Below are 12,031 nucleotides of genomic sequence, written 5' to 3'. Positions count from 1 at the left end.
TTATTTACCCTTAAACTCCCAACAATACCATAAAAATTGAATCGACCAATGTTTTCCTGCTGTTGCCTAAATTTAGTTGCATCACATTATAGCCTTGAGGCAAACCACACTCATCTGGCTCCCAAGAACGCCGAAACAAACCATAAAAAGTATGTCCAAATACAACTACCAGGCCAAGGTCCCAACTGTAATCCCTAATCATTTTCACGTTGACCCTACAGTGTTTCTGATTGTGTTTTGCAACTTAAGAATTAACCAGTGAATCCTGAAGCTCGGTGCCTCATTCCAACATGTTCCCACGGGGAGGTTACAAACAAGTCGGCTGCCATAACAACTGCTGTTATTTTTCTGCAAGTTGAGTAACGCTGGTGATGAGAGCGAGCGCTTGTGGTGGTCACTAAGGAAGCAGGCCGTGTTGGGTTTCCACATGTCAACAAATCATTTCCACTGGGCTCCACGCTGTTTAAGCGGCTGTGATATTTATAATGTGGAACACACTTATCCTCCACAGCGATCCTTGTTATAAAGATGGATAGGCGTGTAAAGCACTTGCAATCTGAGACTGGTTTGTGGCAGTAGTAACATGTGCTTGGACGCAGTCAGTATTTTTTTTAACCAGATAAATTACAGGTACTGTCACCAATGGAACTTTTTTATGATTTAAATTGATATCACAACTGCGAGTAAATATCTAAAGGGGTACTCCGCAGTCAGCTGTGGTCAACCCTTGAGGTGCAGTGTTTAGCCTGTAAAAACAATTTTAAAATTTCTTCTGTGGTTAAGGAGGCCCTGATGACATCATGTTTGACACTTTAAATGTATAACAGAAAGCCTGAGCTACAAACTGAATGAAAAGATGTGAGCATTTACTGGTCTTAGCCAAAAGATGTTCCCAGGTTGCAACTGCAGGATCCTGCAATTTTAGGTTCTGGCCTCCACCAGGAACTAACACTGCAACATTTCAAGTGGGAGGTCAATAGTTTAGAGTACATTCCAGTGTTTTTCAAAATCTCTTTTAGGGTGATCAGTTTTGTAAATTGTTCTTGGGACCCGATTGTGGCATTGAAGCTCAAATCTGTAGTTGATTTTTGTTTGATGTCTTTTCAGGGCAACCGGGGCAGAACCGGAGTGGTGGTGGCAGCCTACATGCATTACAGCAACATATCCGCCAGGTAGGCATATGAGCCCGTGTGTGGTGTACCTGCACAGGGTCAGTAAAGAAAAACATGGAGGAGGAGGAGGAGGAGGAGGAGGAGAATTTAGAGAAAATAAAAGGTAAACCATCGATGTTCGTCACAAGACTTAAGCCCACATCTGAAGCACAGACACGAGATGTGATGAACAGATGAAGGAGCATTAGGCTGAAGAACAACGGTGTCATTTGGAGAAATCCAGGAAAATGCGTTTGATATAATAATTATGAGCATAAAGCAGTGAGTTACCTTAAAAGTCACAGGATCATGAGACTCACATTAAAAGTGCCACTTTTTTTAAATTGCATTTGTTTTCATATATTCCAAAACAGGGCGTTCTGTTACAGAAGCCCAACAGCAGAAAGCGCATGACTCCCTGTTGTTTCTGAAAGCAACACTGATTGGCCAGAAAAAGATAAAGTTAACACTCTTCCTGTGAAAGTATTAGATTTCTCTATAATCCCATTATCTCACTAGTCAGTTCAAAGCTGCCGTGAAGTCGCTTTGAAACCTTGAATAGCAGCCAGATGCCTGAACATGAAGAGACGTTGCGTAAAACACTGCATTAAGATGTTTTGCTGTGTGTAATGGAGGTCAATGGAGGCAGAAGCTGTCAGGCATAAATACTGAGGCCACTTGTGTGCGGTATCACAAGATTATGTGCACGACTAACATTGTCGCAAACACTGCATGACATGATAGGAAACATGATGAATCTCTACACCCACACTAAAGAATGTATCACACCTGTGTGATGATCTAAAGGGAATTTCCTCTTATTATTTTATTATATATCATTGTGCCATCATGTTTCATTCTTCATTCTTAATGATGGAGTGAAGAGTGATGGTGTGCAAACATTTCAGATTTCATTTTACTGTATACACCTGAAAAACCGGATTCAAACATCACATATACCGAAGTGGAAAGGTCCCGTGTGCAGGACTTAGTGGCGTCTAGCGGTCGTCTCACCCTGTCCCGCGGTGGTCACTAACAATGAGACCGTCTCTGCAGCCAGTGCTTAGTTTAGTCCATCTGAGCTCCTGTAGAAACATGGTGGACTCTGTGGAGGAGGACGCACTCCCTCTGTGACTACACACACACTTAGGACACACACGTCCCCAAATATCTACACACCGGACATTTAAAAGTGAAATAACCACACGTGCACTGACCAGACTTCTCCGTTGTGGTGCAGTGCGGATCAGGCACTGGACAGGTTTGCCATGAAGCGCTTCTATGAAGACAAAGTGCTTCCTGTGGGCCAGCCATCTCAGAAAAGGTCAGTGTTGCCTCTTTTGTTCTTTGTAGTATGAGTTTGACCCAGAAGTGAACTGACTCACAAAAAATCAACAACAACTTTACTTTTCTATCAGTTGAAAAGCTGATTTAATTAATTTTAAGTTTCATGCTGATCTTCTCTGGTTTGTTCTCTACCAACGCTTTAGGAAAGGAAAAATATCCACTTAAGTGTTAAATTCGTCACTCTGTTCACCAGCCAGTTGCTAGCTTTTATACTGAAGACGGCTGAATGGTGTAGCTGGAATCTGTGCTCATGGGAAAACTAAAGAGGTTAAAGGGGGACAACAGAGTTTGGTGGAAAGTTTCTTGCCGACTCTCTCACATCACAAACAGCCGTTTAATTCAGTGTTAATATAGATAAAAGGTTCATTAGTTTAGCTTTATTGATTGAGGTGCACGACTGGCTCATTCATGACTGACACGTTGAAAGCATTTGTTGTTAGTAGCAGTTGTAGTGATGAACACAGGATTATGACTTGGAATCCTGATACAAGCTGATAGCAGGACATTCGTGTTTTCCTTTTCTGCACCGCTGCTTTGCTCAGGTATGTGGAGTACTTCAGCGGCTTGCTGTCCGGACACATCAAGATCAACAACAAACCGCTGTTCCTCCACCACGTCATCATGCACGGCATCCCCAACTTCGAGTCCAAAGGAGGTGAGTCTCACTCACACGCAAGTATTTCCACACACGTTCTTTATCTTTTTTAACTTTTTGAAAATTGTTTTCCAGGTTGTCGTCCTTTTCTCAAAATCTACCAGGCCATGCAGCCTGTGTACACATCTGGGATCTAGTAAGTCTTAAAACACACTTACACTCAAATGCTTTTACAAGATTCCAGGGATAGCAAGTTCCTAATGGCTCAATAATAAAACCCCTGATTTTCCTTTATAGCCTTTCCCTCAACTCCCCAGCCCCCCAATATACACATACATCATCCCTCTTGCCAGTTTACTCTCTGTGCTTGCCTCACATTATTGTATTTAGCTAGCCTCCCCAGCTGCAGGCTCTTGTTTCCCTACTTTAGATCCCGCAATCACTTCTTGTATTATTTGTGACTGGAGAGCCAATGAAACAGGCAGTCAGGCATCTGTGTGGACGCCTGCAGGGTTTTTCTGCCAGAGGACCCTGCTGGTTCCCAGGGCCAGACAGGAAATAATGGATTCTGTGCTTTTGTTGTTGTTTTTGGAAGAGAGGAGGTTAGAGGAGAGGACAGGAGAGGTGAATCATGTGAGCAAGTTTGAGTTCAACTTTGCTGATGCTGATTTAGCCACAGTATGCGATGGTTACAGCCCAAATTTGCACATGTGCAAAGCATTGGTTGTAGCTGCTGCTCGTATTTTGTGACAAATTAAAACGTTTGCTCTGATTGGCTACGAGCTAAATCGTACAGATAGTTATTTTCTTCCCCAGTTCGGGCACAAAATGATCAAACGGAAGAATCGACTGGGGAAGCATGAATGCTGCTTTGTGTTTAGGTTGTTTCTTTGTTTTTTTTACTCTGCAGCTTTAAAGTCCCTGATCCTTCTGTCCTGTCCATATTTACTCATTTCCCCATTTTTTCCTTACAGCCTTTATGAAGTTACTACTGTACATAGTGAAGCCCGCTGGTGTTGAACCGTTTCTACTTATACAGCGTCAGTGCACATATGCCTCCAGACTCTCAACCCCTTGCAGACCAAAATCATGTTCCTCCCCACTTCCTCTCACATGATCCCTATTAGCATTCTCCACCCTTTGATCCGACTCTCCCAGTCAGACAATCATGTAGACACTAATACCCAAAATTAGCCCAGTGCCGCACTGCGGTTACGCCCTGCGAAGGCCACTGTTGAAGCAAATAAGGGATTTTCAGTAGACTGTGTGGATCATGTGCATGTGGTTCTACCCAGACAAGCAACTTCAAAAAGAAAACTGATGGCATGGATTGTGCTGTGATCATTTTCACAGCAGTAATTATTAAGGCAGGCTCACTCTCTAACACATTGTGGCTATTTTCTCTCACAGTAATGTTCAGGGTGACAGCCAGACCAGCATCTGCATCACCATTGAACCTGGTCTTCTTCTCAAAGGAGACATCCTGGTAAGAAACTCTGGAAATCTTTCTTTTCTTTTTTCTTTTTCTTTTTTTTGGGGGTTTTTAATCTCAGTGGGTCAAGTGTGAAGGCAACAGGAGCAAAGCTTATTGTTTCACTTTTCTGCCAGGTAACATGTCGGATATTAAATTATGCTGAACACAGAATTCCCATGAAAATAGTTGCAGAAATGTGCAGAGGATGCACAGAAATGCAGATTTTTTTTAAATTATTTATTAGTAATGACACTGAGTGTGTGTACTGTGTGTGTGTGTGCTGTAGCAGTTTATATTGTCCAATCACAGAAGAAGCAGTGCCATTAAAAACCTCGGGGAAGACTGTTGGACTGGGTCCTATAGCTCAGTTTATAGACCCTCATTAGCACACAATATGTTGGCTGGAAACTATGACGTCAAAATACCAACGTACTTCCTTTCCAACAGCGTTTGGGATACACAGGGTTCCATTTTAGGTTGACATATTCATTTAAAAGTAAGTTGTCAGATGGGCACTTTTAATGAGAGATTTTCACAAGATTTTTATAAAATTGTTCTTCTCTGTGAAGTAGCACTTGTGGCTTATTTTGCATTTAGCACACATCAGCAAACTGTCTGCTTCTGCTGTCATTCAGGCCATAATGTTATCCATGAGATGTCCTCAGGGCTCACAGTCTCAGCATGGAGGAATTCAGAGGAGCTGTTGTGTTTTGGCCCCTCCCCTCGGACCCGAGCTCGTGTCTCATGCTTTATTTAAGACGGACTAATGGATTCTGCTGAATGCATCATCTCACTGAGCTGTGCCTGCTGATGCTTGTTATTATTACAGTAATACAGAGGCGCTGTGGCCTTATGGGACAAATGGGACAGATGTTGGCCAGCTTGGAGTGTGCGGTCCTGCGTTTAAAACTGCACTGATGTGTGCTGGTGCGGTGGAACTGAGATGTGGATAACGTGACTGCCAAAAAATTACTAATTACTGACTGGTTAGATGAAAAGAAGATAATCACAGAGGAAAATCTTAATAAACATGATTTGAATTCTTTAGGTTTTGGCTGTTTTCTTCTCTCATTGGCTGGTATTAGTCACTTTGATTCCAAGTTCAGTTTTAAGTAATGAAAAAGCTAAAGACTTTAGAGCCATAGCTCAACGTTTTGGGCAATGTACTCGTTCACGCATTGAGACTGGGTGAAAAGGTCTGTACTGTAAATATGAAGCCTGAGCCACAAGGTTAGCAAGCTAACTGAGGATGGAGCAATATTTCAGGGACTATGCTGGTACGGCCATGTGAATGAAAGCAGTAATATTGCAGGGACAAGCACGTGAACACGGTTACATACCTCACAAACATGTTGAAAGTTAAATTTGCAGTGGACAGGAAAGGCTCCTTGCCCACCATGTTTCTAAAAAATAATAGAAGTAGACGTACATCCGGCCTTGTCCCATCGACTACTTCTTCTGTTGAGTTTTATGGTAGTTGGCGTCCACGTGTTCCATTACTGCCACCTGCTGGACCGTCCTCTGGCCCATCTGTTCCAGCCATTGCTGTGGCGCGTGGAAATGTTACTGAACGTAGCTGCACGTGTGAAAGAGGCTTCAGTCTTCTTATTTATTTATTTATTACAAATTACACAAATGTTAATCGGTCAGCCTTACTGGAGTGCACCAATCTTCTCATCAACGAACCTGAGTTAGGCCGCTCCATAAAATGTTGAGCTATTGCTTTAACATTAATATTTTTTGCAATTTATGCACCCGATGAAGGAAAAGGAAAGGGCTTTGGTTAGTTTCAAGCCTGTGCGTGAAGATTAAAATTTGTTTGGGCTACATTTAAGCTTCCAATGAATGTTTTCCTCCTCGTGTTTTTCTGTTCTGGCTCAGCAGCATTGTTTTGCTCATGAAACAGACCCCTCGGTGGGAGGTTTGCCATAGCCCAGAAAGCTGCACTAAGCCACAGGATATTCTGCTTTGCCTTCCTCTCAGCCTCAGTTCTTTATGTGTTTGTGTGGATTGGGAACCTTATGTGGCTTTGTCTTATTTGGCCACACAAGGAGAAAAAATAAATCAGTTCTACCTTCCTCAAAGTTGTGTTTGAAAAATGAGTTTTTAGCTGCTGCTGATTTCCTGCAATATTTTTCTGTATTATGTCCAAAGAAACCTTTAAAAGCTCATTGTCACAGTAGCAGTGGGGTTTGTCAGTTTATTTATGCTTTTCTGTCTGAGTTTGTGAGCTGTTCAGATTGAGGGTAAATAATCCTGCAGTACCTGTAAGAACCTGACAGGTCCAGGCTGCCCATCACGAAGCGGCAGGAGGGAGGAGATTTTCCTGTGTGGGTTTTTAAAGCTGTTGGTGCTGGGAGAAACTGGTCAGAGAGAGAAAAGGCCCTGAAACAAGATGGCGTGTGTCAGGCTCATGTACACTGCTTTGTTGAAAGCTTCGTCCTGTAACGCTTGTTTTATTTAACATTCAGTGTACCTGTTGAGCTACTGAAGAATCTGTGCACCTGCAGTCAGACCAGGTTAAACTGACCAGTTGAGCTGTGTTGGTCCTGCTTGTTCAAATCCAGTTTGGTTTGAATTTCTCCTGACGGTTTTCGCCCTCCAGCTCAAGTGCTACCACAAGCGCTACCGCAGCCCGTGTCGAGATGTGATATTCCGGGTGCAGTTTCACACCTGCGCTGTTCACGACCTGGGGATCGTCTTTGGGAAAGACGAGCTTGATGAGACATTCAAGGGTAAGAAAAAGTTCTCAACTTTTTGCAGTAGTGAGTACCTAATGAGTCAGATTTACACCTCTTCAAATATTGCACCATTATAATATGCTATCTGTTCACTGTTGTAAAGACTGTTGATGTAAGATTAAACATTTCATCATTCTGCTGAAAACCAAAGACCCAAAGACTCCTTTTTTTTTATTTCCTGTGTGCAGATGAAAGGTTCCCAGAATATGGAAAAGTGGAGTTTATTTTCTCCTTTGGACCCGAGAAAATTCATGGTAAGAGTGCACTGGGGCATTTTTCACACTGTATTTCACCTTCATATGTATGTGCTTTTTCATTGACATGTAGTATGTAGTAGACAGCAGGGGATGTCAGCCAGCGTGATGCCCTGAACCATCATATTTCTGATTTCCTTTTAGTTGCAAAAGTTTGTTAATTCAGTGAACAAAAACACTGATAGCTCTAACTGAAATCAGTCATAAATCAAATAAAGGTAATACGTGTTTTCACTGTAGTAAAGTAAAGGAGAACATTATGGACTCATTCATTTTCACATTTTGAATGTGGTCTTTTTCCTTCTTTTTGACGATTTAAAGACATTCACGATGTCTGCTCTCTCTCTCTGTACTTCTGGTCCAGGTGTGGACCACCTAGAAAACGGGCCGAGCGTCTCGGTCGACTATAACACACAAGATTCTCTGATTCGCTGGGACTCCTACGAAAACTTCAATCAGAATTATGAGGACACCGCAGACGGTAAGTAGAGCTGGACAATAGATTGAAACCCAACAGATTCTGTTCTGCATGCATCACACACACACTCACACGCTCACACACACACTGAGACAGTCCGAACATCATCAAGTGTATACACAAGCAGCAGTTGGTAAAGATTTGACTCGGTATCAACCTCGATGCACAAAAAGCACAATTCAGAATGAATACATGTAGAGACACAAACCCACACGCAGAAGGCAGAACTCACTGTGCTCCCCCTCGTGTGTGTTGTAAAGTTAACGAGGTTGTTAATTACACTGACTCTTTACAGCCGTGGTGCTTATGGCCACTTTAGGGTACGCAGTAAGCTTTCCTACAGCTTGTGTTTCTAACTTCAGCAGACAAATGATCAGACGCATGAACCTGCCTGAGACTCGTTGCTGCTCACTTTTCTCTCATTACTTGAACTTTTCGGTAGGATTTAAATTCTCACAACAGACACAAGCCGTATCTGTTGTTTACGCTGTACGTGTGACTGTGGAAATGCATTTCGGAGCGTCTGAGAGGAAGTTGGGATTTTATTTTAGCTTCTGTAGTCTCTTTCTCACTTTCTCTGTCACACAGAAACAGCATGTAACGAGGCTGACCTCTGGAACAGGACTGTTTTAGTCTTTGTGCGTGACAGAGGAAAGATTCAGCCTGCATCCTAACAGGCTTTGAAGACTTTGTCACACTTTCTTCTCTTTAAAACTCCCACACGACAGGGTCAAACTGAAGGCACATTGAAGTTCAAACCAGCGATTGGGTGTTTTGAAACGCTTGATATCAGTGTTGTATGATCAGAGGTATCATATCATCATGGGAAGAAAGTAAATAAAAAAAAGGAAGTCTGTGGCTCATGCGTGTATCAGAAATCAACATAAATAAGCAGCGCAGAGTTTTCTTGGATGTAAATAGTAAATTGTGTTGTGAAAGAGAGGAGAGGCATCGATACCACTGGAACCATTTGTGGTGAAATTGTGACCGCAGAGCAGCCGAAGGCCCTGTGGGACGCGAGCGCAGTGCGAGACATTCCTGCGTCCAGCCACAGGCATGGACAGAGTCTTCCTGTTGAGGGAGCGGTGGTCACTCTGTGGCCAAAGTGCTGCCTTCTCTGCCACCCAAAAAAAGGAAGCGAAGCTACGCCCTTAGCGATAGCAGCGAGCTGTTGTTCTGCCTCTCAGAGAACCGCGGGTGTCGGGGCGCTCGGCTTGTTTGTTTTTGTTTTTTTTTGTAAAGAACAAAACAAAAAGCTGATATCTTTTGATAATGGCGCAGAGGAATTTGTTATGTCTTGATGGTATTGCATAACCCTGAGGGAAACCGATGTGATCTGGTATGCATATGGTTATGCCACTTTGTAGTGTAAATCATTATTTACAGATGCAGTGATTACATGGTCATTTGCTGCATGAACCCACATCGATTTTGCAGTCCATTACATGAGCTCATGCAGCTCTCGTCCAGCACCTGCTCAGACTCGACTTGTCTGGTGGCAGTTTCACTCCTGCTTGTGCAGGGGATGCAGGACAGTAACTGAGTGTGCAGGACGTCCTTATCGGAACGCAGTGGTGGATGAAGTATTCAAATGCTTTACGTCAGTGAAAGTAGCAGTACTACAATGTAAAATATTCTGTTCAAAGGAAAAAAATCCCACATAATATTATTTCTAACCACTGGTTATCAGTGTTGGGAAAGTTCACTTTCGACATGAACTAGTTCAGTTCACAGATTTTAAAACGAACTGGTTCAGTTCATGGTTCATAATACAAAATTTTGAACTAAGTTCAAGGTTCCAAAAACGAACCAGGTCATAGTTCTTTTTTTCTTCAATACGCTGCTGTGAGCTATTATTTGTCAAAATTATTGCCGCAGCCCATAAAGAACTACAGACAGCAATTATTTTATCAGTTCTAACACTGAAACTGTGTGGTCTGGGTCAGTTGTGCCTTTTGCATAAAATTCTTTCAAATAGTCAAACGCCGTGGAGTCTGAGCGGTCCGAGCTCGCGCTGCCTTCGTCCACGCTCCGTATGTTGATGACGTATTTGTTAGTGCGACAGGTATGACAGCTGTTGCCAGGTTGGGTGGTTTTTCCGCTACACAGTAAGGGCGGTTTACGGTGTGTTTGCCGTGGGTTTTCGCCCGGAAGGCTTCATGGAAATCAGGTGCGCTCTTGAACGAAATTATACTGCGAGAGGGCGCCGAGAACGCGTTCACAATAACGTTCATCAAGCAGAAATACAACGCGTTCAGTTCACGTTCAACCAAAATATGAACGAGTTCGTGAACGATCGTTCATTGAACGCGCTAAGGCACAACACTGCTGATTATAGGACTGAGGTGTTAAATCAATAATAACGCAACATATTTTATAAAGTGATCATGCGATTTGTCTGTAAAGTATGACTTTGCTAACTAACTCTGTATGTTATGTCACCTAAATGTAGTGAAGAACAAATTGCAGTAGTTCCCTTTGAATGTAGTGAGGTGGATGTATGAAGTAAACTCATACAGCGGCTGATAACAAAAGAAACAAGAAAAAAAAAATTGCACAGAAGCATCCACAGTTCAGATATGATGAGTTACGTTTATACCTGCAGTCCAGACTGTATGCTGTTCAGGAAACAAGTGACCATTTACAAACTTACTGCAATTCAGAGATGTCCAGTGTCTGCAAAGTAAAGTAAATGACAAAGTGAGTTTTTTACAAGAGGGATTTAATGTCCTTGATTTCCCTCCCTGAGTGTTTTTATTGGTCTCCCAGATAGCCAAAGGTCAGAGGTGTCTTGGATACCTTCTATCACAGCCCATAAAATATCTACCACACACTCGGCAGCAGCTTGAAATAGGCCTCGCTAAAATAGAATAAGTGTGGGTCTCCTCTCATTCTGTTTCAGTGGAGGTGAGCTTGTGTGTGTGTGTGTGTGTGTGTGTGTGTGTGTGTGTGTGTGTCCAGTCCAGTTCAGTCCCAGTCGCCTGTCTCATCTGATGGTGATACTGTGATCAAGGCAGACATGAGCAGACACGAGCAGAAATGCATGATAAGCGAGCACACAAACACCCGCGCGCACAATCACAAGCTCTTATTGAGCTGCTTCAGACTCGCTGTCCTCGATAAGACTTCAGTCGCGTCCCGTCAGTAGCCTTTTGTGCCGGGACTTTATTTAGTGATACACACTGCATTTTGAATGAGCCTCGCTTGCAAATAGCCTTTCAAGTAACCGTTAACAATGTTTCCCTCTCACAGACACAAAAGGGAAACGGTTTCCAGGAAACTGGAGAGTTTCCACTGTCATTTGGCTTCACACTTGTTAGCACTGAAAAGGCAATTAGGTCCTCTGACTGAGTAGCTTCTAGAGCTGAGAGGGAAAAACAGGAGAGGGTGTATATCTTCACGAGTGCTGGTTCGAAACAAAAGGTATTGTTGTTGTTGGGTTCGCAGTTTGTTAGGATTGCAGCTGCCTTTCAGGAACGCGCTAGGCTACTTACAGCAAGTTTTATGCCCCCGTTGCTTATCAAGGCATTGCAAAAGACTTTAAATTATAGGGCTGATGTTTTGTTGGGATCAACTTTGGGTAAGTGCTGTCTATGTGGTTGTTGGTTTCCAAAGATTGATGTCGACTTTTCATTGTGTTTATTCGGTAAAAACAGCTACAGCTGCTGTGGGCGAGTTTCAGCACAGATTTTTGTCATGCCTGCACCTTGCATACAACACACCAAGAGAGTGTCCAAAACATCACACTCAAACAAGAAGTCACCGTATCCTTTACACAGATGACACAGTTAGAAATGATGTGTGTCGAACTGCCAAAACCTTCGTTGTCAAACAAGTCATTTTGTCTCATGGTCCTGAAGTCCTGTTTGAGGAACATATTCAGTGAGTCTGATCCCTGTCGTCAGCCAGTAAAATACCAGGGATGCAGACTCCCTTGTGTCGAAGCTTTCGGATGGCGTTGCAGCAAACACTGAGCCGTGTCCGACTTTGC

At 43.0% G+C, this 12,031-nt stretch overlaps 1 protein-coding gene across 12 annotated transcripts in view; it reads left to right on the top strand.

The window, feature by feature from the left end:
* The window catches only part of tns1b (tensin 1b), a 146,428-nt gene that overhangs the window by 102,815 nt on the left and 31,582 nt on the right, over positions 1-12,031 (top strand). For 10 of the 12 annotated variants that reach the window (XM_046403351.1, XM_046403350.1, XM_046403348.1 and 7 more), the window contains 8 exons: positions 1,108-1,172; positions 2,392-2,475; positions 3,041-3,153; positions 3,229-3,289; positions 4,504-4,579; positions 7,173-7,302; positions 7,497-7,562; positions 7,921-8,043. In XM_046403351.1, coding sequence (XP_046259307.1) covers positions 1,108-1,172; positions 2,392-2,475; positions 3,041-3,153; positions 3,229-3,289; positions 4,504-4,579; positions 7,173-7,302; positions 7,497-7,562; positions 7,921-8,043 — 718 coding nt within the window. The remainder of the gene's footprint in view (positions 1-1,107; positions 1,173-2,391; positions 2,476-3,040; positions 3,154-3,228; positions 3,290-4,503; positions 4,580-7,172; positions 7,303-7,496; positions 7,563-7,920; positions 8,044-12,031) is intronic. The other 2 variants (XM_046403346.1, XM_046403357.1) reach the window with 1 other exon arrangement.

This window comes from Scatophagus argus, chromosome 11, assembly GCF_020382885.2.
Source record: "Scatophagus argus isolate fScaArg1 chromosome 11, fScaArg1.pri, whole genome shotgun sequence".
Taxonomy (NCBI): domain Eukaryota; kingdom Metazoa; phylum Chordata; class Actinopteri; family Scatophagidae; genus Scatophagus; species Scatophagus argus.
The sequence above is the reverse complement of the archived record's forward strand: the minus strand, read 5'-3'. Positions and strand labels throughout refer to the sequence as shown.